Consider the following 25,963-nt stretch of genomic DNA (forward strand, 5'->3'; position numbering starts at 1 on the left):
CGGTACAAGGCCCCCACGGGATGTTTAAGAGGGTGGAGGCGGGAGATTGATGGCCGTCGATCTTGAAACTCGGCCCAGTTAGCCTAGAATGGTGGCGCCACCTGGCAAGCATGTACGCCCCGCGCCACACGTGTCACCCATGGCAGGGATGCGCACAAAAATAGGCTATCGATCTTCAAAAATTGTGGGAAAATAGACCGTCGATCTTCTCGCCAGCCAGAATCGCAAGATTGACCCAGTTTTGCTGCGCATTGTTGAGGGTTCAAGAATCACGAAGCAGGGGGTGCTTCCTAGTTGTGGCTTGAAAGAGAAAATCGGGTTTTGTCTGAGAATCTAGAGCTTCCCAAAGTCAAGATCGCGAGCTCTGAGTTTCTGTTGTTTGGGCATCTTCTGCGCTTTGGGGCAACGTATCCAGAGCGCTAACTAGAATTGGCTTGATTGGTAAGCAATGCAATTTCCGCCAATTTTTTTCAAACGTGTCCTAGTTTCCTGTTTAGCAAGCAATGTGCAAGGGATTTATTATGTTAACTGTACCTAAATGCTGTTAAATGTTACTTAGTGTTGTTAAATGTTCCGGTTAAATCTTGTAACATACTCTCTTGTAACACTGTTAAATGTTGCGCCTGGGGGGTAGGCTTGATCCAATGTTAGACTGAAGAGTGGCAAAACCTAAATCATTAACAAATTTCTTTGCTGGAGTTGATGTTGGCGAGCTTGTGTTCAGCTTCTTACCAGTTCTTTACAGGTGCAAAAGTAGGCTAAGTACAATGCTTATTTCTAGTTCAGTTCTTTTGCTGGTTTACTTCCCTGAATCTGAAATCGAAATGCTGTAGGAGCCATTGGAGCATGTTTGTGCTCTATGTGAATAAGCACAAAAAAATTTATGGTTTCCCTAGAAAGAAGAATTACCTACTTTACTGCAACTCCGTGGGCATGACTGACCCGCGCGATTGTATGCCGACAGTTCAAAGGTGCGTCATGTGTGGCTAGCTTCTTCTTTTTAATACATTCTTGCATGTAAGGCAGGTTATGAGCTCACTCTCCTATTCAATCAGAGCTCTTGGGACATTATCAAAGTTTTCAAGTGATCTGTCTACTATTCATACATTGGCAGCTTTGTCTACAGAGTTGGAATTCAAGCATCTTCAGGTCAAGAACATATTCACTGACATTAAAGCAAGCAAAGGTTAGTTTGGAGCTGAAATTTTGGTGTTTGCAGTAGCTGAAATTTTTTCGCTGATTGTGCAGGTTCCTGAACAGCACAATGGCATGGATTGTGGCTACTAAGTCATGGCCTGCATGAGATATCTCATTGCTGGTGGACTACAAGACAAGATGACAAAGACTCAGGTAAGGTTGTTGGTGCATGTCCTCCTTTACTTACCCTGGAGGTGGCTTGGGCAAGGCTATGTTTGCTTTGCCTTTTGTCATTTGTAGCTCACGAAGGCTTGGTTTAATCATGGGGATGTGGAAAGACTAAAAGGAGAGTTACACGCATGGTGCATGGAGACACTATTGCAGCAATGAAGAGTGAGAGCCAAGTGCACGGCTAGCATGGTGTGTCAATGAGCCTAATCTATGTAGGGTGTTGCCGAAATGCGGTGGCTGCATTTTTTGATGCCCAAATCCCCTTTTGCCTAATTCAAGAAGCCCTTAATTTATGTATGTTGCAGCCAAACATTTTATGGCTGCATTTTTTGATGTGACAAGATACCTTTTTGAACTCAAAAGTCACTTGCCCAAAAGTCTTGTATATTCTAGTCATGGGATGCTAGGTGTGTTTTTGTTGGACTTACAAAGGAATACCAAACAAACATTAATTCATCCCAATGATCCAACTGTGGACTTTGCCAAAGTTTTAACCTTGTAGTAATATAAAGTTTAAGCTTTGTAGTGATATAGCAAGTTGTGTTTTGTTGTGGAGGCTGGAGCTGTTTATTCTCGCCAATTTCAGCATGTATATTGAGTAAGTTGTCTATTTGATGTGTTTTGAGTGAGTTTGTGCAAGTCTTCTAAAGTGCATGTATATTCACTAATTTGTTCCTTTTTTCATATTCAGTAATTTGTTCCCTCTCTTTAAACTAAAGTGCCTAAGAGTGGAAATTAATATCAATGTTTAGGTGACCTTGAGATCATGCATTTTGTGTAACCAAGAAAATTATCATACAATGCTCGATATAGTTTAATTACAAGTTTTCATGATTTAGACATGCAACTTGTCTCTATATTATCTTAAGGAAGAGTTTGACAAAGCTACCAAGTGGCAAGAATTTGGAGGTTCAGGAAGAAGAGGAGGAGGTTTGGATAGAATTTGGTTTTGGAAGCCTCAAGAGATGTGTGAAGCATAGGTTCCCAACTAGTTGTAAGAAAAGACACCCTTTATTTTCTCGATTTCCTACAGAGGTCCACATCCCTATCCTAGATCATCTTGTACAATAAATCTATGAACCTGGGGGAGCATTGGGTGATCCTGGGGGATCTGATAGGCTATGGAGCAATGCATGGGTAGTAGAGAAGCCATTGGCAAGCTTATGGGCAGTTTTGAAGCCCCTGGGCATCCCAAAATCAGCCCTAGTTAGGGGCTGGACTTGTGAAAATGCCCAGCAGTGCCAAAAGGAGGTAGCGTCCCCCGTTACACGTCCATCGCTTTTCTTGCTAATGTGTCCGCAGCAGCAAACAGTTAGTAGGTGCCAACAGACAGCATACTCATCAGACAGTCAGCAGGTATCCGAAGACGGACAGACAGCATGTATCAAAAAACAGTCAGCAGGTATCAAAAGATAGTCAGCTGAGATCTGCTGACTAGTTTAGCTGAAATTCTGACAATGTCAGATGATAGATTAGGCATTGCATATGGTCTAGAAATCATAAGGATCAAGCTACTGACGTCTGGATTCATCAGGCTGACATCTGGAGTCAGTTGAGTTAGAGTGGGATAAGCTGAATGAGGGAGGAGTCAGCTGAATGTTCAGCAGGTTTGAAGAGGTTAGGAGTGTGAGCAAAAGACAGGAACCGGGAGATCTGAGGGTCTAGGCTGCAGATCTAACCCTGGCGAGCTGAAACTGACTATCAGCTGAATCAGGCGGACAAAGAACTGATTTCAGATTGAGGGTTTTCAAGATCAGTTGGGATCAGATTGGAGTGTGTGCTTGGGGTTTTCTAGGATTATAGTGCTATAGCTTGCTCTTACCAACTCCCTCTAGGTTGTCATGTATGCATTGATTAAGCGATTAATGCATGTATGCATCGATTCTCCCTCACCTTGCTGAAAATCATTCAACAAATTGATGAATATTGTGCTTCATGCCGGTTTTGGTAAATAGTAGTGCCACAGGTGTAACAACTGGAGACATTGGATCAGAAAGGCTTGTATTATCAACATCACAAAACAGCATACATATCATGATTGGCAAAGTACAGATATCATGGACAATGCAAAAGCATAATCCGGACTTGAGTTACAAAAACCTTTTCTAGTCTAGTTCCACATGGAAGAGTTAGGGTGAAGTGCCTCTCATCATTTTGGCCTTCTCCATAGTTGCAAGCACTAAGAATTGTTCCAAACATATGCATGCCATTGCATACTTGTACAACACGATTCAAGAGGTGATTTTACAAGCCAACATGCACATGTCTTGGGGATAATGGGAGCAATGCATGGCAAGTGTGACAAGACACTGTCTCCAAAGGATCTACCATCAAGGTTTTACTACAGCCAAGGGGGCATAAGATATGAGGCCTCTTTTCGAAGCACACTCAACTTCTGCCACATTTCTTCTTGCACCTCAAGACACCGGTACATGCTTGCTTTGTTGGTTGAGAAGAGTGTGGCTTTGCATGTACATTGTTGTGTGTAGAAGGTCACATCCCATGCCCAAGTTGTGTCTGTGTGACATTAAATTGAACTTGCATAATGTTGCCCTTTGCTAGCAGCTCAATCTCATTCGGAGTCAGCACATTCAAGAGATTGTCCCTGGATATTTTTAGTTGCTGAAGAGTTGCTTCCTTGACCATGGAGCTGAATGTGGGGAGATCCTCCTAAAGCTTTTCAAGAACCTTCTTGAAATCCTAAATCGAGGCAAGTAGATCCGCATCGTTTCCAAGATGTTGAGATGAGGTGGCATGAACTTCTAACCCCAGAACATCAGCTTCATTGTGCGTATCTTCCAAGGCAGGCATTCTGGCCATTGCATGCATAGAGTCAATTCAACAATGGGAAAAATGAATGCAGGTGTGGAAAGTGCTCCTTGAGTATAAGCCGAATCCCATACATGTGCTTACAATCACTTGTCCAATCCGGACACTCACATTAGTTTGATTACATCTGACCAAGTACCAATGGGACTATGTACTTACACTCTGAACCCTAAAATGCATCGAGGCCTCATTCACAACTCAAAGAGTGGAAGGATCAGCCTTGAACCTTTCAAGTATCTTTTCTCCTGCAGCCAACTTAGCTATATCATCTCTCTTGCTTGAGTCGTATGTATTCAACTGACCACAATCAATTGCTAAAAAGAGGCAAACCATTAAGTGAAGCAAGATGATGTAGACCATATAGTAAATGCAAGAGCTAAGTACAAAGAGCACATTCTTATATGAATTCAGAAAGTAGGGCAAGAAGCCATCACCTAGTTCTTGATTTTGCTTGAAAAAATCAAGTAATGTCCCTCCCATCCGAGTACCGATGAGAGAATCCCGATTGTGGTAGTACATTAAGTACACACTCTTAGATGCTGGGATAAATATATCTATCCTTGAATTACTACATGCACTTATAGTCTCCACCAAATTAGTCGTGTCATTGCCATGTGGAAACAAGCATCCAAACTTTGGCCACCTTTCTCTCCATATGTATGTCTTTACACACCAGCCATTCGAGATGTATCGTTGCACATTCACATAGTAGCTCATAATGAGAAGTTGATACTTTGCATCATCGAGCTCTTCCTCAGTAGGTGTGTGCATAAGTTTCGATAAGGCATCGTAGAGATGGTCTCTCTTGTGTTGCCGGACTCGAGGGAGAAGATTATCCATCCACGCCTTCTTCGTGTGAAACCAGCACACTAAAACATGGCAATCACTTTGTACTCAATGCCCTTCATGGTCTTCAATTAGCAATGAGGATCCTCCTTAACCACTTTTAAATTAGCCTCTTGAGCTCTTGAATGGACTTGTCTATGGCTATAGCCTTTGGTCGAACAGCACCCATCCTTGAGAAGATGGCCCTCATGGTTAGAGCGATGCTCTCTTGGTTGGTGCCAGGGTCATTTGTGCACACCATAAACCATATAGGTAAGCCAACACCATGCTTGTTTGGCAAGACAACAACATACGATGGCAAGCCAAAAACATTTGTTTTGAATGTGTTGTCCAAGGCCCAGGAGTTGTGCTGGGAGAAACGAAGAGTAATTTCTAACACCCACTCATCTTGAATGACAATGACGAAAGGCCTTTTTGTCTCCTCTGGTGCACTTGGGCCGTAAGGCTGGACATACAACACCTGTAATAAAAGGAAATACAAGCATTAGGTGCACAAAGTCACAAACATTAGGTGTAATACAAGCATTAGGTGCACAAAGTCACAAACCATATTCTCACCACCACATCAAAGAAGGTAGTATACCTAACAAAGCAAATAAAGTGACTTAAAATCTGGAGAATACCTTCTTTTGGGCCTTCAGCTTCAATGACTCCACAAACATTTCCATGCACCCAATCATCCTTGGAAAGTCTTCCTATGAAGAAAACGGTTGTGTCACCGTCTTGCTCATTTTATGTGAAAGCTAAGAGTAGTGCTTGCACATTTACCTTGTATAAACAATTGGTAAGACATCGTTTGAACTTCCTTAGGAATCATGAACCTAAAAGTGACACAATCCAACGGTGAGGCACTTTGCATGTGGAAGCTTTCTTTTGACGTGGACATCCTTGCTACATGCCGACATGTAACCGACATCAAACAAATCATTCATGCAAGACATGATCACTTTCGGATGCACATGCAAATGGTACAAGTCATTGCGAGAGCTCGGAACATGACCCTCGTGATGTGCCAGCAAGATGGACACATTATCCAGCCCATCAACATACTCAACCTGCATCTTGAAGGGGCATCCACACTTCTTTGACATCCTTAATCTTCGCATGTGATCTCCCTTCCCGCCAACTCTTCCACCTTGATGACAAATATACTCAACATGTGTCTTATATGGCCCATATTTCTGCGTAGAGCAAAGTAAGACTGGCTTTACCTTATGCTTGATAATGATGTCAACCAAGGCATCCTCCACAGTGGACCTGTTCGTGTATAGTACTTCCTTCTCCACTCTTTTCTAATCCTTCTTGTTGTGCACGTCAGGGAAAGTATCAAAATCAATCTACTTGTTCATGCTCTTACAGAGTTCACATGACTTAATCACATCTTCAACATAAGAAACATGTAAACCATGCTTTTGCTTGTCAGTGCACCACCTTGATGTGATGACGTCAAGTGTAGCCTTCATCCCTAGGTGATCTCCATGCGAGGATCACAATGACTTCCCCGAGAACAACTCCTTCCCATTCTTCCATTGGTGTAATTAATAAATGGGGGCTTGCTTTCAAGCATAGCCAATAGCAATCCCAACCTTCATCACCTTGAACCAATCCAATGGCATCCTTCATCCTCCTCCATTTTTTCAATTCATGAATCCCTTCGTTGTCGCATGCTTTCAATGTCTCCAAGGTGACCTCGACACCCCCTTGAAGATCTGCTAGCATAAGCTTATAGCTCTCCCTATCAAATGCAAAGTACGTGGATGAGACATAATCTAAAGGATTTGGTGAGCACACAATGTGGCTGGAAAACTCTCCCTAGAATCTTTGTCTAGGTCTAGGATGTCTGGATCATCACTAGATCTTAGCTTTGCACAACCTAATCCAAGCATTCATCAAACTTGAAGGCATTTGGTTCCAGGGCAAAAAGAGAGTGCATTGCTCCCTTGCTCTTGCCTCATCGGTTGCTCTTGGGCTAGACATAATTGACTCAAGAGCTTCACATATCTAGAGTTGGTTGGCCCGAGTTTACTTTTTTGCCCATGTTTACTTTTTTGCCCTAGTTTACAAAATCCCAATTTTCATGTGCATCCCTGTACACCCCGCACCACACGTGTCACCCATGCTTGCTAGGTGGTGCCGCCATTCCAAGCTGATTGGGTTTTCAAAATTCCTCTAGTTTACAAACGTGGCTGAGTTTACAAATCAAGTTTACAATAGCCTCAAGATTGATGGCCATCCACCCTCTGAGTCCTACACCCAGTTCCTCACTTGTTGATCCCACGCCTACAATGTTAGGATTGATAATATTTGAACCATCTCATCAGGATTAGGTTTAGGAAGGGTTGGCAGGATTAATTGCATTAGGGTTGAAGGCTACAAGGTTAGTGGGATCAAGATTGGAGGTTTCAAGGTTTGATGGCTACAAGGATAAGGTTATTGAGATTGTTGATAAGGTCTTGGGCTTATATTATGGCTAGGATTGACCCGCTATACTAGGGTTTAGCTTTTTCCCTCCCTAGGAGTTGTCTTAGTGTTAATGGACTTGAGGCCACTCATGATGATCTTTGATGAGCTATCCGAGCTAGAGATGGATCTGTGATCTCTTCATGCCTTACAAAAGTTCCTCTATAGTGGAGTGTTTATGGAAACAAAGACAACAGCCCTTGCCACATAATAAAGAGTTAGTTATTTATAGTTTAAGTGACTTTGATAGTTTAAAGCACCTTTTCAAGCAACCCACCTCTATTTGAGCATGTGTGTATTACCATGTATTGTGTAATATTTATCCCCCCATGCATCAACAATGGGCATAATGAATGCATCAATCTTTTTGGTCATGGTTTTAACCTCTTCCTCTACTACGAGTCTTGCCTTTTCAAGAAGAGGTTTTAATCCCTCTTTGCTGCATTCCCTTTGTAGATGGTGCAATTACATATTTTTTCCCACACTTCAAACTATGTATGGCTTTCAATCTTCATGCAATTGGATAGATGCCTTGCCTTGAATCCAACCATGTAAATTTTGCTAGGCTGATTGCCGAGATATTTTGGTATTCTTTGTTAATTTAACAAACCCTTAATGCAAGCCTTCTTTTGACAAAACCTCCTCTAATATTGCAATACACTATTTATGTCTCTCTTTTGGCTACATGTTGTTCAAGTCAAGAGCTTACCTTAGCCTTCCTGAAAGCATGTGTCATTGGGTTTTTCCTTAGAGTCGTTAAATGCAACTTCATATGTGGGTGCCCTAGCTTGTCCATCGGTGTCCTCAGTCCATTGTCACACTGGAATGCTCCTTGCCAAAGGGGTGAAGGGAGATCTCTCAATGCTTCTTGCCAAAGGGGTGAAGCGAGGCGGTAGTAGATGAAGGCAAGAAGAGATGGTCCTTCACAATGGTTCTCTCTCACAAAGGTGGGGAAAGAAGAGGAAGCTATTACAAGAAGAAACCCTACAATCAAACCTATCTAGTATGAATCTATCACAACAAGAAAGATTCAAAAGCATACAAGAAAGCAAGATTCAAAAGCGTACAAGCTAGTAAGAAGAGGGAAGAAGGAGAGCTTGCAAGTAAACTATTGCAAGAGAATGATTGTGTCTTGCTTATTGTCAAAAATAACTTATACAAATGACTAGTTTTATACTAAGCCGACCAAACTTAAAAATGGTCCACTAAGTTCATAGACTTTCTCTATTCAACATTAAGCTCATGGTAAGGTTGCTTTATATGTTCCAATTCTATCTTACAAAAATCGAGCTTTGGGTAGCCCTAATGGTGGCAAGCAGCTTGTTGAGGCAGCATGGGAAGTGATAGGAGATGTAGAGTGCTTCATGCTGGGACTCAATTAGTTGTGGAATTAGTGTGGATCCTTCAATATGAGGTAGTTGTGGAAATGGTGTGGACCCTTAAACATGAGTTAATTGGTAGAAGCAATTCATACCCTATGATTGGTGGAATGAGTGCCATGACCTCATGGAATGATTAGCATGGGTAGATGGAGGACCGGGACATTATGGTGTGATAGGGTATAATGCTCAAAACTTATAACATGATGCCTAGAGATTGGGCATTTTCATAGTAAATACATAAACCAGGGTGAGCTATAGATGGTATTAAATTGGAGCCAAATTAGGGTTATATGTTATTGCAGCACTTTGGAGGTACCTACAAGGTCGATGGTTCTCCAGGTGATGGGTCTCATGCAATGGGCCACACTTGCGCTCCCATGGTCCCCCCATTCAGAGATGTACCTGGAGGGTTGGCATTGTGATGAGGTTAGTTGCAGGTGCATGTGTATATGTGTGACGTGCCCATAGTGAAATACATATGACATGCATGGGTAACGGGCAAAAGGTGTGCACATGTGGGTGCACTCCTCCAGCACAAAGACTTCTCCAACACAACTACATTCCTATCTCATCAACTTATTGCTCCATATCTTGATCGATTAGGATTAGAAGAGCTCCGTAAACTACCACCTTGGTGATGCTAGAGTATGTTCACACATACCAGAAGGTTTCCCACACAGGTAGGATGATCCAACATGAAAGCGTTCCAAGCTTCTCTTTAAGAAATTTTAAACTCAAATGACAATTTTTTTTGCCACAATCAACTACAGTGAGTTAGATTTTGAGATATGTACCCCTCTATATATGGCAATGAAATCACATTAAGGGTAGAGCGACGCACTCAGGGCCTCATATCATGATGTCCTAATGCTTGGCTATTCCATTAGCTTCTCTCAGTCTAAGAACAATTCTTACGCAAGAAAGGTGAATGATCCCCAAAGCTATTTTCCCTTCATAATTCTCACATGGAGGTCATATCAAGCAGCTTCTTGAGGGGCTCAACAAGATGTTCTGCATCATGCCATGAGCTACTGCAATGGGGGTTTTGTTCTTAATATAAACTATAGTTGCTTAAACCTAAAAATAATGAGGCATCCCTTTCTCATTCATCAACACATGGGACACTTTTGCAATATATATGTTGTTCCTTTCTATGATCCCATTTCTTGCTATGTGGTGTACCTACATGTGAACTATCTCTTTATCCCATGCTCTCTTAGATAATCATTGAATTCATTGAATAAATATTATCCCCTACCATCTGATCTTTGGCATTTTGTGTATGTGTCTTTGTCTTTCTCAACCATTTCCTTGAAGCTTTGAAAGTGCATAACACTTCACTTTTTTCTTTCATGAAGTAAACCTACTTTTTCTAGTGTGATCATCAATGAAAGATACCTAATAGTGGCATCCTCAAGTTGATGACATCTTTATTGGTCTGCAAACATCAAAATGCACCACATCTAATGATCTTTCACTTACATTCTTATTATTTGAAAATACATGCCTATATTGTTTTCCCAATTGGCATGCTTTGCATACTTTATACATTCCTTCTTTGAACTTCAGCAAACTATAGCAACTCTTTGGGCTTGCATATTTTTCAACCGTTAATGAATATTGACATGATAGATACGTTTATGCCAAATGCCAATGTCTATACAATCACACATATACCATGTGTAGCCTTCCCTTTAGGCATGTTTACATCCAATGTAAACATTCTTATAATTATGTTACCCTTTGTAACAACCACGTGGCATTGGTTTTCACATAATACCATGGTTTTTTCATTTTCTATATATCTCTAAACCACTCTCCATGGTTGTTCATGTGGTTAGAAGCGCTCGAATAAACATACAATATATCTCTAGGGTTCCTTGTATGTGCAGTCATGGAAGTAAGCATATGTTGTATCACAAAAAGCTTGAAGATGTATAGTTTCCTTGTTGCTGGTAACTTCCCACTTTTAATGTCATTCTTCTTCTTATAGAACTCCTTTGCTATATAACCTAGCTTTCCATAATAATAGCACTCATGCTATTTCTACTCTAATTTCTTTGCCATCCACTTTCGCCTCTTTGGCTCCCCTACATCTAGAGTGGCAAGGAGAGCTAGAGAAGAGCAGCTCTAGATGTGGTGCACCTTATTGTTGTGCCTGTTGCTCTTGTCTAACAGCTACCTGTTAAGATTTTCTTCCAAATCAAAGGGAAAGAGATGGAGATATCCTTACCCATACCTCTTCCTTTGCTTCCCTGTTGAGCTCTTCACACAAACCAATGCTCTCATACCATGAGAAGAATGTGGGAGAGAGTGAGCTTGAGCTCCTTGCAAGTAAATACACACACACACACACACACACATACAAGAGAGATGAATGGCTTTTTTTTTTTAAATTCTCTTCTTTTCTCTATAACCATAACATAAAGATAAAAGTACATACTATAAGGGAAAGTTCTCTCCTACTATAACCTACAAAATGTATGTATGTATGTATATATATATATGTGTGTGTGTGTGTGTGTGTGTGTGTGTGTGTGTGTGTGCATATACATATGTTTACATATACATATACATATGTGTGTGTGTGTGTGTGTGTGTGTGTGTGTGTGTGTGTGTGTGTGTATACATATGTATACATATATAATATATACATATGTATGTCTGTGTGTATGTATGTATACATATGTATATATACATATTTACATATGTATATGTGTGTGTATATATATATATATACACATACATATATATATGCATATATGTATGTATGTATACACACACATGCATCTATGCATATAGTCATACATATATATATATATATATATATATATATATATATATATGTATGTATGTATGTATGTATATATATATATATATATATATATATATATATATATATATATGTATGTATGTATGTATGTATGTATGTATGTATGTATGTGTGCGCATACATATATACATATACGCTTCAAACTTTGGTGTAGAATGTGAGAAGTCTCACTTTGATCATGAACAGAACAGGAAATAAATTCAAAATCTACATATTGCGTATGGACCCTTGAGACACATAGAGATACATCAAGTGGAGTTGAAAAATCCATTGTTTTGGTTTTACTAAATAAGGATGAACACTGTCCATGTGCATATTTTTTCTTTCATGGTGGTGTGAGTTCTTCTATTATCCAGGTGGTGCTCTTTAAGCTTTTGGATTGCATAAAGATTGCAAGTCTCATGTAGGTTTCCTTTACTTTCTGTATATGGTTATCAGATCATGAACGTGAAGTGTGAAACTTGAGAATAATTTTGCATTTAAGCAAATAATTATTCACTATAGAGAGAACTAGGTTGAAAAAGTTTGAGATTTGAAATAAATTCAGATTGATCACAACACAATGCATGCTTCCAAAAAGAAATAATTATGGTCACTCTTTAAAAATTGTGATCTACTCACACTTTAATTAATGACCAAGAGAGAACATTTGGTGGTCCATTTTCTCATTTTCTCTCATTACTAAAACATTTCCTCTCAATATTAAGGGGGAAAAAGAGTATTTACAATGGAAATTGTAAAAGAATTTTAAAAAGTCTGTTATATTCTTTGAGTACAAAAGAGTGAAAATAAGAGTTCCTTTCAATAAGGGCACTAGGGGATATTATTACACATGGCCATTGAATTTACATATTCAAAAACCTGCCCAAACCTGATTTATTCCCATTTCCCCACAACCCGATTTGGCCAACCCATGCTTTTATTCTTAGCGTGGTTCACCTAAGGGTATATGTCTAATGTAATGAAAAGTGTCACTGATATAAGAAGAATGATATAAGGAGAATGTGAAGAACTGCTCTGGGTAAGTCCTGTGATGCAGATAAGCTGACCCTCTGAATTTGGGAGAAAAAATCTTGATTGCCATCATGCATGACCCCTGCTTAACCTCTCACGCGGCACGGATGCCCTTCCTTTCTAGGCCAGCTTGAGGAGTTCCCGTTGTCAAGTTGATCAAGCTGCAGATGCAGAGTCTCTTTTTGCTTTTTGCATACAATCAATTTGTTGATTTCCTCGAGCACCTGGGGTTGTCAAAAACAAATACAAATAACTTGGTAAGTTTTCCAATTGACAAAACATATACTGGTAACTTGGCAACTTTTATAATGCAAGCTTGCGGGGTCAAGAATGTGCAAGGAACTAATAACCAACTCTTTGTAAGGGCTATTGTGCCAGATCATTGTAATATTGTCCAGGCGCCCAATGAGCAGCCCAGAGTGGACAGAGTTACTGGGTTATTGTGAAGACACTTAGTTGGAAATTATTTATAGCCAACTCACCAACATTAGATACTATAAATAGGAGTCTAGGCTTTAGCTATAGTCATTCATTGATTATCATTGAGTCATTGAGAGCTCTGATGCAGTGTCACCAGTGAGTCTCTCTATTGTTAGTAATACATGGTAGATTACGTCCTCTCTCTCTACTTGTATTGAGCATAAAGAAGTAGTTTTGTGCATGGGTTTTAAGTCTCTAGTTAGGTGCAAAATCGCAATCAATCAATTCATAAACATGCTTCTGCAAGCACATTGGTATCAGAGCATTAGGTTTTGATGGAAAAAAGGCTTCAATTTTTCTCACAAGGGCATGGAGATCCATCGTGAAGAACCCCATTCATCATCTGTATTTTCACTCAGGTTTGCCTTTTTTCCCTCGAGGCTGTGTTTTTCAAATTCTGTACCAGATAGCTCGTGTGTGCAAGGGGCACGGGTAAGAAAAAGGGCCAAACACAGCAAGGGAGCCTGTTGGTGCTTCAAACGCAGCCAAGCAGGGGTGGAAGAAGGCGCATCAGGGGGTTCCACTGGTGGGCACTTGAAGGCCAGATCTGGGAGAGCACAAGGGTGGCCAGATCCAGCAAAAACGCAGTCCTATTCAGGCTGCAGGACAGCCATATATATCATCAAAACACAGCAAAAGGGTGCATCCAAGGCGGTGCTAGAGGCTGGCCAGTTTGTTGACAGAGGGGATAGATAGGGTAGTGTTTTAGGGGGCAGATAGGGCAGCATTTTATATCCCACAAAAGTGGCTTCCCTACTCGAGCGAAGTGGCTACACCCACCCGTCCTCCATCATGCAAGGATGAACCTTCGCCTAGTCCTTGACCACAAAGGTGTGCTTGTTTTTCTTCACGTACATCGATCTCTACAAGAGCATAGTGGCACCATATACGATAAAGAGGAGTGAGGAGTTTATCCAGCTGTTGGAGAACAAGTTGGCAGCTTGCCAACAAGAAATCCAAGCAAGAACGACAGCACATACAATGGTAAGTCCATCCATAGATGAAGCTCAAGCAGTGGGAAGTCCGAGGATGCCAGAAAGCTTTCAAGAAGGAAGTGGTATTGGTAACAGAGGTCCCAAGCAAGTAGCAAATTATAGAGGATGAGTCCAAGGGGTAGACACTACCAGGTTTGGAGGTGATCCAGACAGATGGACAATAAACCATCCCAAAGTCCATTTCAGTTTCCGAGGACAAAGAGGAGTCAGTAAGTGTACTTCAGAATTTTCTCTCCAAATCCATTGAGGATGATGAGATAAGCAATTCCACAGTGGTGTCTACCATGCTTTCTAAGCATCCAGAGGCAGAGAGGCTAGCTCTAGTGCCCGCAATTCCCGAGGAGGTAGTGGCAGGACATCATTGGAGATGGCAGGTCTAGTAGCCATGATACTGGAGTTCGGACCAATGTGTGGAGCACAGAGCGAGTTTGGCAACAGTCGAGAATCATTTACACCCGTGCTCCAAGTTAAACACAAGGGGATGTCACGTGCACACTCTCTCGAGCGTGACGTGGACATGCTTCTATCCATTGGCACCTCAGAGATCGAATAAACGGCCGGATTCATGTGTTTAAGGGCTATCATGCCAGATCATTGTAATATTGTCCAAGCGGCCATGAGCAACCCAGTGTGGACATAGTTATTGGGTTATCATGTGAACACACTTATTTGGACATTATTATTAGGGTTGGTAGCATTGATAGCCAACTCACCAACATTAGACACTATAGATGGGAGTCTAGGCTTTAGCCATAGTCATTCATCATTGATCATCATTGAGTCATTCAGAGCTCAAGAGCAATGCTATCACTGAGTATCTCTATTCAGCATTGTATATATTTCATGTTAGTAATACAAGGTAGATTAGGTCATCTCTCTCTACTATGTATTGGGCATGAAGAAGCAATAGTTTATGCATGGGTTAAAGTCTGATTAGGCACTGATCACAATCAATAAATTCATAAACCCGCTTCAGCAAGCACCCATGTTACAAGTGCCACACAACAAAGGAAATCAATCATGCATGAAGAAGCAATAGTTTATGCATGGGTTAAAGTCTGATTAGGCACTGATCACAATCAATAAATTCATAAACACGCTTCGGCAAGCACCCATGTTACAAGTGCCACACAACAAAGGAAATCAATCATGCATGCCAAAACGAGACCATGAGAGCTAAGTGCTGTGAGGCTAGAAGGAAAGTACCACGAGAGAGAGAGAGAGAGAGAGAGAGAGATTGGAGTCATGCATGCCAAAAGGAGACCATGAGAGCTGAAAGCTGTGAGGCTAGAGGAAAGTACCACGAGAGAGAGAGAGAGAATCATTGGGGGGAGGGGGACTTGGTGAGCATCTGAGAGGTAGAGGAAAGTACCGAGAGAGAGAGAGAGAGAGAGAGAGAATCATTGGGGGGAGGGGGACTTGGTGAGCATCTGAGAGGTAGAGGCAGAAAATGTCACATGCACCCTACATTGTGGTGCTATGTGACACACTAGCTCAACATTCAATGTAACATTTTACATCATTAGTACCCTTTTTAGGAACATTTGTCGTATGTTGTGGTCCCATGGTGAGTCCCAACTGGGTAATGTCAGGCACGAGCTACGTAGGTCAATCTTGTTGGAAAATATATCATCTCCAAAGGGTCTACATGTACCTTACCATGCTTTTATTGGTCATTTCTACGAGGCCCTGCATTGCAGACATCATTTAGGAATTTTCTACCATTTTGTGAGTCTTTTTTAGGCTTTTTAAAGCATATTTATGCTTCACGACTGCTGTTACAGCTCGCCGACTAGCTCATATGGGACATACAAGGGATCACTCCCTTCTCATCATTTCCCATCTCATTCTTGCATATTTGCTAGAGGTCATTGGCTGTTGCAACAGTCTCTTATGCTTGTAAGCACCTACAAACTTCGCTCGTGCTCATTTTCAGCAATAATCAACTGTCCACAGCCTTCTACAATTTGTGCTTTTGCCTACAACCTGTGTTTTCTCTCTCTTTCAAGTCTCTAGCCTTAGGTGTCAGGGCCAGTGCCTTAACCCACTCGGAGAACAAGCATTTAGGTCATCTAAGGTTAGGGCATAAGAGGTTAGTCCATTAGTTGCATAAAACAAAGCATATTAAAGCATGTAAGGCATGGGCCAGCCCATGGGACAGCCATCAAGCATGTGATGCCTTGCATACGTGAAAAATGAGGCTGCACTCCGGAAGGTTAGCGCCCAGATAAGGATGATGCCTGAGCATAAAACAGTAATGATCCAGATCCTGTGCAGGAGTACGAACACGGATCACCCACACATCGAACTCTCTGAGGTGAGGAGTCGGTGTGGCTATCTGAACACGGTAATGAGTGGGCTGTAAAGAGGGGGGCACACTCACTGGAACAGGTGCCAAGCATCATGGGCAGCATTTCCAGCCCCTAATCGGCCACCATGATAACCAGTCGGCCAGCATGATATGCCAATCGGCCAGCATGCACAGCATTAAATGCTTAAATAGCAAGCTGACAGCAGCATCTGTTTACCATCCAGCAGCATGTGATATTATATAAGCACACTCTCCCTTGCATAAATCATCTCATTTCACAGAGGTTCATCAAGCAAATAGTGAATATGTGTGCCTAAAAGCCTCCGGGTTTTCTAGAGCATACAACTCAGCCTTCAAGCACCCCGTGCTTCATCTCCTAGGCAGCATAGAAGATCCTCATCTTCAGCCAGCATATATGCATATCCTCAGCAGTTCTCGACTTGCATAGGTGCTATTGGGTCAACATATGGTTCAGCCTGTGTTCGGTCTTCCACAGTGCTATTGGGTCAACATATGGTTCAGCCTGCGTTCGGTCTTCCTCATCCTTGTGTTTGGCAGTCCACAGTCATCATTCACATCATAGTAGAAAGTTCTCCAAAGTAATACAAGCAAATACTCCTGCTTGCAGAGGGTGCGCTTCATTGGGTAATTGGGACCCAATTTGGTGTCAACTCTCATCTTCTCTCTCGACTCTTCCCTTAAGTAAAGTGGATTGCATAAACTCACAGGTTTAAAGAAGGCTTTGTTGCGTGTTAAAACAGTCAAGGCAAAAGGCTGACAACCACTGTCTTCCTGCATTGGATGGGACTGGGTGCGGGAGTCCATGCATTTGGGGTGCTGATGGCAGAGTTGACTTGGGCCTTTGGGCATGCATCCAAACAGGTCGTTGCTGCCCCTTCTCCAAGCCGTGTCATTTTGCCTCCAGCCCTGAGTCTTCTAGCAATAAAAGCTCTCCTTGACTTGGCAACACAGTCTCATGTTTTGTACAGGCAGTTGGGAGATCGCATGCAGGTTGTCTGAAGGGTATTGACGACTCAAGGGTAGGGCCAAGCACAAGCAATAGAAGCTTTAAGAAACAGGAATGTGGGGTTTGCGCAGAAGGCTGAGGAGTGCATGGCCCCCCTCCAAATCAGGAAAAGGATGCACACCTTTTTGTAAGGAAGTATTCTAGAAGGTAAAGTCACTGGCAGAAGAGAAACAACACACTTGCTGGCAGAAGAGAAACAACACACCTTCTGATTTTTTTTTGGATAGTTTTAGCTTCTGCAGACAGATGGAAGAGCGAGGTGAACCAAGTGCCCCAAATCGCTTTTTCCCTGCATATATTCTTGGTGGAAGCACTTTCTCAACCATGGCTGGTAAACAGCTATTATGTGCTTATTCTGGAGGGGTCCAAACGGTCTCTAAGCAAAACACAATGCCTCTCTCCGTTTCAATTGACCCTTCTTGCATGCATGGGATGAGAACACGTGTTCCCGTTTTCATGAGATGCAGGGGGGTGCATGCCCTTTTCTTGTTGATGGTGCTGTGCTGCCTGTGCAGGCCACACAAAACTGTATATAGGTCATTCAGAGGAGGGCTGGCTGCCGAGAAGAGTAGCCCTTGAAGCTTTGGAAAATGGTAACATTGCCGATAGAAAGATCGCAAATACTCTGCAAAGGAAAGGACTGCACTTGTTACCCACTTCCAACTGCTAATGCTCCATATATGTCATCCACACGTCGCTCCTACAGCTTAACATTCTCATAGGCCTTTGCCTCAAGGCAGTGATCACACACATGCACCTAGACTACCCTAGTGCATCCCCTGCTCCACTACAGACGTCAATAGTGTATGAGTGCAACTCAACTACGTAGAGCAAGCATAATAGCTGGCTGAATGAGAAAAATAACACTACTATCATACCTGGGCAGCAATTATTGCTGGAGTAATATCACGCACATGTTGATATCCCAAATGTGAAACCAGTTCTGCCAAAACAGAGAAAGTTATCAATAATACTCTGTTCTTTCACAGGATTGAGTCACAACAAAACATTGCTAAGTTATGTAAGTCAAAGAAACCCCCATACTTTGTAGAGATACCGTAACATCAGCATTTGCATAGAAAGGAGCCCTGACCTCAAAAATGCTTGAGAGCCTGGCCAATGCCTACAAGACCGAATGCAGCTTAATCAACAAAAGCAATCCTTACAGCAAAAACTTGGCCCTTAGACCTTTCAGCTTTGACTTTATGCATTACACAGAGGACTAGTCAAGCAACACATAAATCACTCACCTGGCTGTGGGCAGAATCACCATTCGGTTCCCCAAGCAATGGCCGTGAACGTGTTCCAACCGCAACTACCCTTTCTGCCAGGGCCTCTAGAGGCACATCCAGCCACACTGTTACACCATGTCTCAAATAACTCCTGCACCAAGCAGTGCATAGAATATATAAATGCCTGGCCGCAAGTGTCAGTGTGATAAAACCATTGAACTTTATATTTACCCCTCCATTTATATGACGTTAATGACAAGACGAGGGCAGAGGCATACTCACCAATTTACTGGACGGACCACGATACCCCCTCCGGTTGCTACAACCAACGGGCCATGGCATGAAAGCTGCTTCAATACCTCCGTCTGTTGAAGCAAAAGATGATCATCATATAGTCAAAGGGCCATCCGGTGACAAACCCAATGCTCTATTCTCATATGTATAAACCTTGAAGCCCATTGAAAGAAGATGAAAAACAGCCACAAATATACAATCTTCAAATAACAGCAGACCTCAGCATTTCTGAAGCTTTCCTCATCTTGCTGCTTGAACAATTGAGCAACAGTTACCCCACCTGCAGCATCCTCAATGAGCTTATCACTGCAAGCATACAACAAAGAAACATTGTGAAAAATCTGTGCACAGGTACATGCTATCCAGATCCAAGATGTTCATACAGGTGCTTGTGGTACCTGTCAATGAATTGGTAATCTAAGGCTTCTGCCAAGAGTTTGCCCACTGTGGTCTTTCCACTGCCCATCATGCCAATAAGGTAGATGCCAGTTCCCCTCAAATCCGTCACTATTTCACTTGCTCTTTCCTGCAAGCAAAAGAGCTTTCATAAACATCTAAGCAAAGTCCACAAATCAACAGCCACTATTACAATTTTAAAGCTTGCTGAAAAGAATGGTTACCTTCAAAAGCAATGCTTCCTCATCGTGCACCTTTGCATCTGCCTTAGTCAATCTCTTGTCTGATAAAAAAAAAAGAAGGTAAAATTGAGCCGAGTAGACAACTGAATTTATCGAGCATGTAGACTCTTCAGCCCAGATCTCAACTACAGGATTAACCATTTGCTTTAGAAGGGTAAGATCATGGGGCTGCAAGTTATAATCCAAATGGCTCTAAGCTAAGCAATTGTTACCTGGATACTATGGAGTAGGCCAACTTTACAAATGGGTGCAGATCATATCCTAAGAAGGTGTGCACTACGTGAGACAAAATGAACACCACTAATGGTGCTGGCCCCGCCCCTCTTTCCAGAGGTCAGCCTAACGCTTAGCAGTGTGACCGGCTTAAGGTTGACCTCATCACACTGGTGGCCGCAGATGATGAGACCACATCTGGGAAGACCTTACCCTTATCTCCACACTGGACCTACTACTTCATATGATCAGCATTACCGGATAATTTGAGAATTTGTACAGCACTTTAGCATCTACAGAAAGAGCACATCTTGTACGCCTAAACATGATCGATCATACATACTAAAAACCCACAGACGAACTCAGGAAACAAGAATTTTAAAAATTAGAAGTGAAATGCACCAGGGTAAAGACGAGAATACCCAAAGTAGGAGGAATGTACACACACACACACACACACAATTGGATGACACACACACACACACACACACAGACACACAGACACAATTGGATGACATACACACACACACACACAAAATTGGACGACTTTTCCAGACGCCCAAAACAAAGTTTAGTTCATCGACAGACCTGTCGCGCTCCCACTTGTTGGAGGGCGAGCAGTAGCGCAGCACCATACTTTTGCGGGGCGAAATGCAAGCACTTCTGGAAGGATGAGTTTACGTTGCTGCTTGGCGGCGAGGAGGATAGTACGGCCATGATGGGTTTTGAGAGAGAAGGAGACGCCCTTCGTGATGGGCGAAGGCAATTTGCCACAATGGAGATGATGAACCGATGGGCTTTGCAAATTATTGAGACGCAACCTCTCCATCGAGTTGCAGGCAGAAAGAAAAGCCTCTGGTGTCGATGGGATAAGGTTCGTACTACAAAGCTATCACAGACAGGGAGAAGGGAGAGAGAAAGCTTTGAGCCCTCTTCTTGTCTGGTATTGTTGAGAGGAGATTGAGCCTTGGACTCTGCAGGAGGAGATAGACATGGAGGTTGAGGAGGGTGACCTATAGTTATCATCATCGTCATCTTGAATGGGCTGCTTGAGGACCGGTCACCGCACACCTCCGCACAGGGCTCTGATTGCTTCAGCAAACGTGCTCTTCGCTTGACCTAGTCACATGTCTCCTCAGAGTGGTGGTGGGTAGTAAAAACTACATGCCACTAGCATAGATTCGAACCTGGTACCTCCACAGTAGAAATATAACAAACAAGTAAGGGTTGTTTTCTTTGGTAGAATTTTTCATTAACAATTAGCTTTCATTACCCTAGTGACTAGGGATGGAATACAGCACCTCCCCTCAGGGACTTTTGACCCCTCATTTGGTAGCACTATAACACAGTCAGGGTTATAATTTTTCATTATTAACAATTAGCTTTCATTATATAGCACGTGTACTCAAGGGGTGGAACCCTCCACCTCCCCTTAGGGACTTTGACCCATCATTTTTTGATAATATTCCCTTACATTATCTAGTTTTGACTCTATTTTATAGATATACTTGCTATCAAAAAAAAGGTTCACTTGTACCTATTCAAATTTCGAATAATCCTTTGCAACTTGAAAAATTCCTCCTCAAAAGTTTCATGAAATAGTTATAGAGTATAAATAAATTTAGAGAGAAGGATTGATGTAGGATTGTTTCTCAAGCTCTCTCTCTCTCTCTCTCTCTCTCTCTCTCTCTCTCTCTCTCTCACTAGGGCACCTTATTCCAAGCTATTTAATAGCTAGTTATCGCTTTTACTTGAATTCATAGAAGTTAGAATGGTAGAACCATGACCTATATGGTACTTTAAAGAAAAGTCATTATGTACTTTGCACAAGGTTGTAAGCTAGTGATATATTATAGTTTTGATTCTATTGTAAAGATTGGTGATATCTCATTAGTTCTCTTTAACCTAAAACCCATTTAAATTTTGAGAAATCCGAAAATCCCTCCTCAAAAGTTTCAAAGAAATTGCTTGGTCAAAAGTGACATTCTCTTTAATAACCTATAAGGGGAAGGCTTAATGTAAGGGTCATGAACAATAGTTTCTCGAATGCCTCTCTCTCTCTCTCTCTCTCATCTACATAAGAGCACCTTATTGCAACCTATTTGATAGCTAGTTGTCACTTTTACTTGAGTTTATGCAAGGTAGGATGGTAGAAAATTGGAATCAAGAGTCACCTAAATGATACTTTCAAGAAAAGTTCTCTCTCTCTCTCTCTCTCTCTCTCTCTCAACCACATAAGGGCACCTTATTGCAAGCTAGTTGTCACTTTTACTTGAGTTTATGCAAGGTAGGATGGTAGAACATTGGAATCAAGAGTGACCTAAATGATACTTTCAAGAAAAGTTGTAGGCCCATTAGACCTTGATTTCTCAACCACACACAAACACACACACATACACACAAACACAAAACACAGAGTTATGCTCCCCCTCATCTATGATAGACAAAGGAATACAATATCCCTTTTTCAACACTCCCCCTTGATCTAGTTAGCCTATATCCGTCCTTGCATAGATCCTACAACCTAGCTATAGTTAAGCAAGATTAGTCTAGGGTCTCTAGTTCCTACCTTGACCTCCTAGTTTGGTTGTAGGTTTTTACAATCATAGGTGGGGGGATAATCTAGCATGAACAGGAGGTACAAGTAATGAGCTCGCTCATGGCAAGAATGAGAGCACATGCTTGCCCTCAACACACAAAGCTCACAATCCAATTCATTTCACACACCTCTCTGACCATTTACAACCAGATTTATCAATGTAGAATCCAAGTGAGTCAATGGAAAAGCTCATGAAGGCCACAATATGGGGGGCCAAACATTTTGAATTAATTAGATTGATTATGAGGACTAGGCTATCAACCTTTGGAAAATTTATTTAGAGAACCTTTGCAAAGGAGGGTAATGTGGCACTACCGCATGTAAGTTCCAACATTGGAAAATTCTTTTGATGGCGGTTGGATGTGCTCGAAGGTTCGAGCCGGGGCTATAAAAATGACAATCGCCTTCTAGCTGCTCGAGGCCTTTTGCCTGCATATGAGAGGAGAGAGTGTGAGAGATTGATCAAAACGTGTGAGAGAGAGAGAGAGAGAGAGAGAGAGAGAGTGGTGTAATTTTTTTTTATATTAAAAAAAAACTGCCGTTCACGAGCGAGAGAGTGGGTGTAATAAAAAAATATGATTTTCATGAATTTTTTTGACCCTCAACAACAAGAGTGCTACGCTAAATTGTTGCTCTTGAGAGAATGAGTTGAAGGTGTACTAAGGTTAACCTTAGCCTTATCAACCAACTGATATGGGCAATAGAGTAAAGTGCTAAAGAGTATGAAAAGAAGATGTGTGATACCTAGTCTAGAGACAATTGATTGATACAAAATCAAACCCATGTCCGGTAGGTAAAAGGGTGCCACCTTTATCCACTTGGCTATTGTCCCCACACCCTCTAGTCTAATACTTGTGCAAATGGAACCTTGATAATATATTATCTAGGAGTACATCACACACACTATTTTTTCACCCCTTTGTGGAGTGAGGTGGAGGGGTAGCCATAATCTAACCCACATCTGTAGGTGAAAGGGTGCCACCTTCATCCATAAGGCTATTGTCCCCACCCCCACTAGCCTAATTCTTGTACAAATGGAACTTTGATAATATCTTATGGAGAGGGCTATTGTTTCCACCCCCTTTAGCCTAATATTTGTGCGAATGAAACCTTAATAATAGACGGATAATGTCCCCACCCCTCTAGTCTAATACTTGTGTGAATGGAACATTGATGTATCTTATCCACCTGACTATTGTTCCCACCCCTTCTAGCCTAATATGGCACCAAAATGTTTTTTGTATTTCCATTAAATATATTCCGCGAGATTTTCAAGAATAAGAGTGTTTTTCTAAGGTTCCATTTTAGTATAGCTTGAAAAAGTCAATGAAATGATGACCCTCCATATGCTTGCTATTTACATGCATTCACCCCCCATGTTCTCTCTATTTAAGGCAATGAAATGATGACCCCCCATATGCTTTCTATTTCCATGCACTCATCCATACCCTTTCTATTTAAGGTCTCACAATTCTCTATAAAAGGCCATAAACGGCTCATATGACGAGTAAAGGGAGGGAGAGAGAAGGAGGAGAGGGAGGGGTGGTCGTGGGGGGAACTCATGCCTAAGGTTTGTATTAATTAAATGCCACGTCAATGGCATTTAATTAATGCAATACGTGGGCTATAATATGGCACCAAAATGTTTTTTGCATTTCCATTAAATATATTATGTGAGATTTTCAAGAATAATAGTGTTTTTCTTACACACCAAGGTCTACCCACCCATCGTTAATGTTGAGAGCCAATCGGATTCTTAAATTGGGCTGGATGGGCGCACCCCTGTTACACACGGCCAAAATTGGGCAGACTTTAAAAGGTGAGGTGGCAGCTGACTGGCACCTATGATAAGCAATTTCATGGGCAGCCAACGTTGGTTGCCCAAACTTGGGCACCCACTCATCCCACCAATCAAATTCAAGTACAGTTGCAGTCTTATGTTAATAATGCATTGAATACTAGCCTTTTGAAAGATTCTAGCTTGGGCGGTGTGTAAACCCCCTGCCCACCATTGAAGACTACTAACTCATGCCCAGACCATGAGCACGCATTGGGCAGTGTGTAACGGCCCTAAGGTTTCATTTTAGTATGTAATGATTAATGCTTGAAAAGGTTAATGAAATGATGACCCCCATATCCTCTCTATTTAAGACAATAAAATGATGACCCCCCATATAGTTTCTATTTGCATACATTCACCCATATGCTTTCTATTTGCATACATTCACCCATATGCTTTCTATTTGCAATCCTATCTATTTAAGGCAATAAAATGATAACCCCCTATATTGTTTCTATTTGCATGCACCCATATCCTTTCTATTTAAGGTCACAATTCTCTATAAAAAGCCTCAAAGGGCTCACTCAACGAGTAGAGGGAGGGAGGGAGAGATAGAGAGAAGGAGGAGAGGGAAGGACTCCTCTTCTAAGTTTGTATTAATTAAATGCCACGTCATTGGCATTTAATTAATACATATCAAATAAATTATCTAAATATACATATGCATATCCTCTCTATTTAAGACAATGAAAATGATGGCCCCCATATGCTTTCTATTTGCATGCATTCACCCCTCCATATCCTCTCTATTTAAGGCAATGAAATGATGATCCCCCATATACTTTCTGTTTGCATGCATTCACCCCTCCATATCCTTTCTATTTACTAGTGTCGCGACCCGTCTCCGACAGACAAGAAGCATTTTGCATTTTCAAGGAAGCATTTTCTATGTAGGTACATGCAAAAGAAATATGTGTAAAATCACCCTTCCTTTCCTTTTAGAAGCTAGGCACATCGAGTTACACACAAACACGCATAAAGATGTAATGTGCGCACCTATGAATGCACGTGTGCATGTCACATACACACATGTAAATTTGTGTCTGTGTATGTGCACGCACCCATAATATCCATAGATATTGGTCACACTCATACATATATGTATACATCGCCCTCAACTTGCCAAACTAATATATAAAAACATCGTGATTGCCATATATATCCATATAGAAGCTTCTAAAGCACCAAACTTGGTATATAAATATACATCTAGCATTACAAACCCATAAAATGATGAGTATCTTAACACACCTGAACACAACCTCAAAACAATCTTTGGACAACTGGATTATCTGTCCTTGGTACCCTAACCCCGTGCCTCCATCTCGCAAAATGTATGCCATAAAAAATATTAGCATTGAAAATATAACTCTCGTAGAAAAAAGTTGGATAAGGATAAAAGCTTAAAAAACTCATTTGGTGGATCAATATTTGAGGCGAACGGCATTTGAAACAGGCTTGTAAACAGCAAATTGAAAAATTTTGTATTGTCCAGTGCCTATGCACCGAAAATCTAACTTATCAGGCTTTTCATAATCCACAAACATTACACGTACATAAAATTGATGTGCAACCTTCCACAATCGTAGATTGTAAATTCCT

The 25,963-nt window shown here is 41.5% G+C and overlaps 1 protein-coding gene and 1 long non-coding RNA gene across 5 annotated transcripts; one reads left to right on the top strand and one right to left on the bottom strand.

The window, feature by feature from the left end:
* The first annotated feature begins 234 nt into the window (after positions 1–234).
* Positions 235–1,824, top strand: LOC147615318 (uncharacterized). 4 transcript variants are annotated; one of them, XR_015262714.1, is made up of 5 exons: positions 235–441; positions 635–971; positions 1,056–1,149; positions 1,249–1,350; positions 1,476–1,824. It is a non-coding gene; the product is annotated as an uncharacterized LOC147615318 (long non-coding RNA). The 4 variants fall into 4 exon arrangements; XR_015262713.1 differs by having other exon boundaries at positions 635–745; positions 834–971; positions 1,249–1,824; XR_015262712.1 differs by having other exon boundaries at positions 1,249–1,824.
* A 10,572-nt stretch (positions 1,825–12,396) lies between these two features.
* LOC147615319 (shikimate kinase 3, chloroplastic-like) lies at positions 12,397–20,902 on the bottom strand. Its single transcript, XM_086779393.1, has 9 exons — positions 20,511–20,902; positions 19,692–19,750; positions 19,470–19,597; positions 19,290–19,377; positions 19,060–19,142; positions 18,796–18,928; positions 18,590–18,668; positions 18,424–18,488; positions 12,397–12,956 (listed from the first exon to the last, which is right to left on the bottom strand). Exons 1-9 carry the CDS (start codon positions 20,749–20,751, stop codon positions 12,819–12,821), a joined length of 1,014 nt encoding a protein of 337 aa, XP_086635519.1. The 5' UTR covers positions 20,752–20,902; the 3' UTR covers positions 12,397–12,818.
* Between the last annotated feature and the right edge of the window lie 5,061 nt (positions 20,903–25,963).

This window comes from Cibotium barometz, chromosome 40 (assembly GCF_041138505.1).
Source record: "Cibotium barometz isolate CiBa-2024 chromosome 40, ASM4113850v1, whole genome shotgun sequence".
NCBI lineage: Eukaryota > Viridiplantae > Streptophyta > Polypodiopsida > Cyatheales > Cibotiaceae > Cibotium > Cibotium barometz.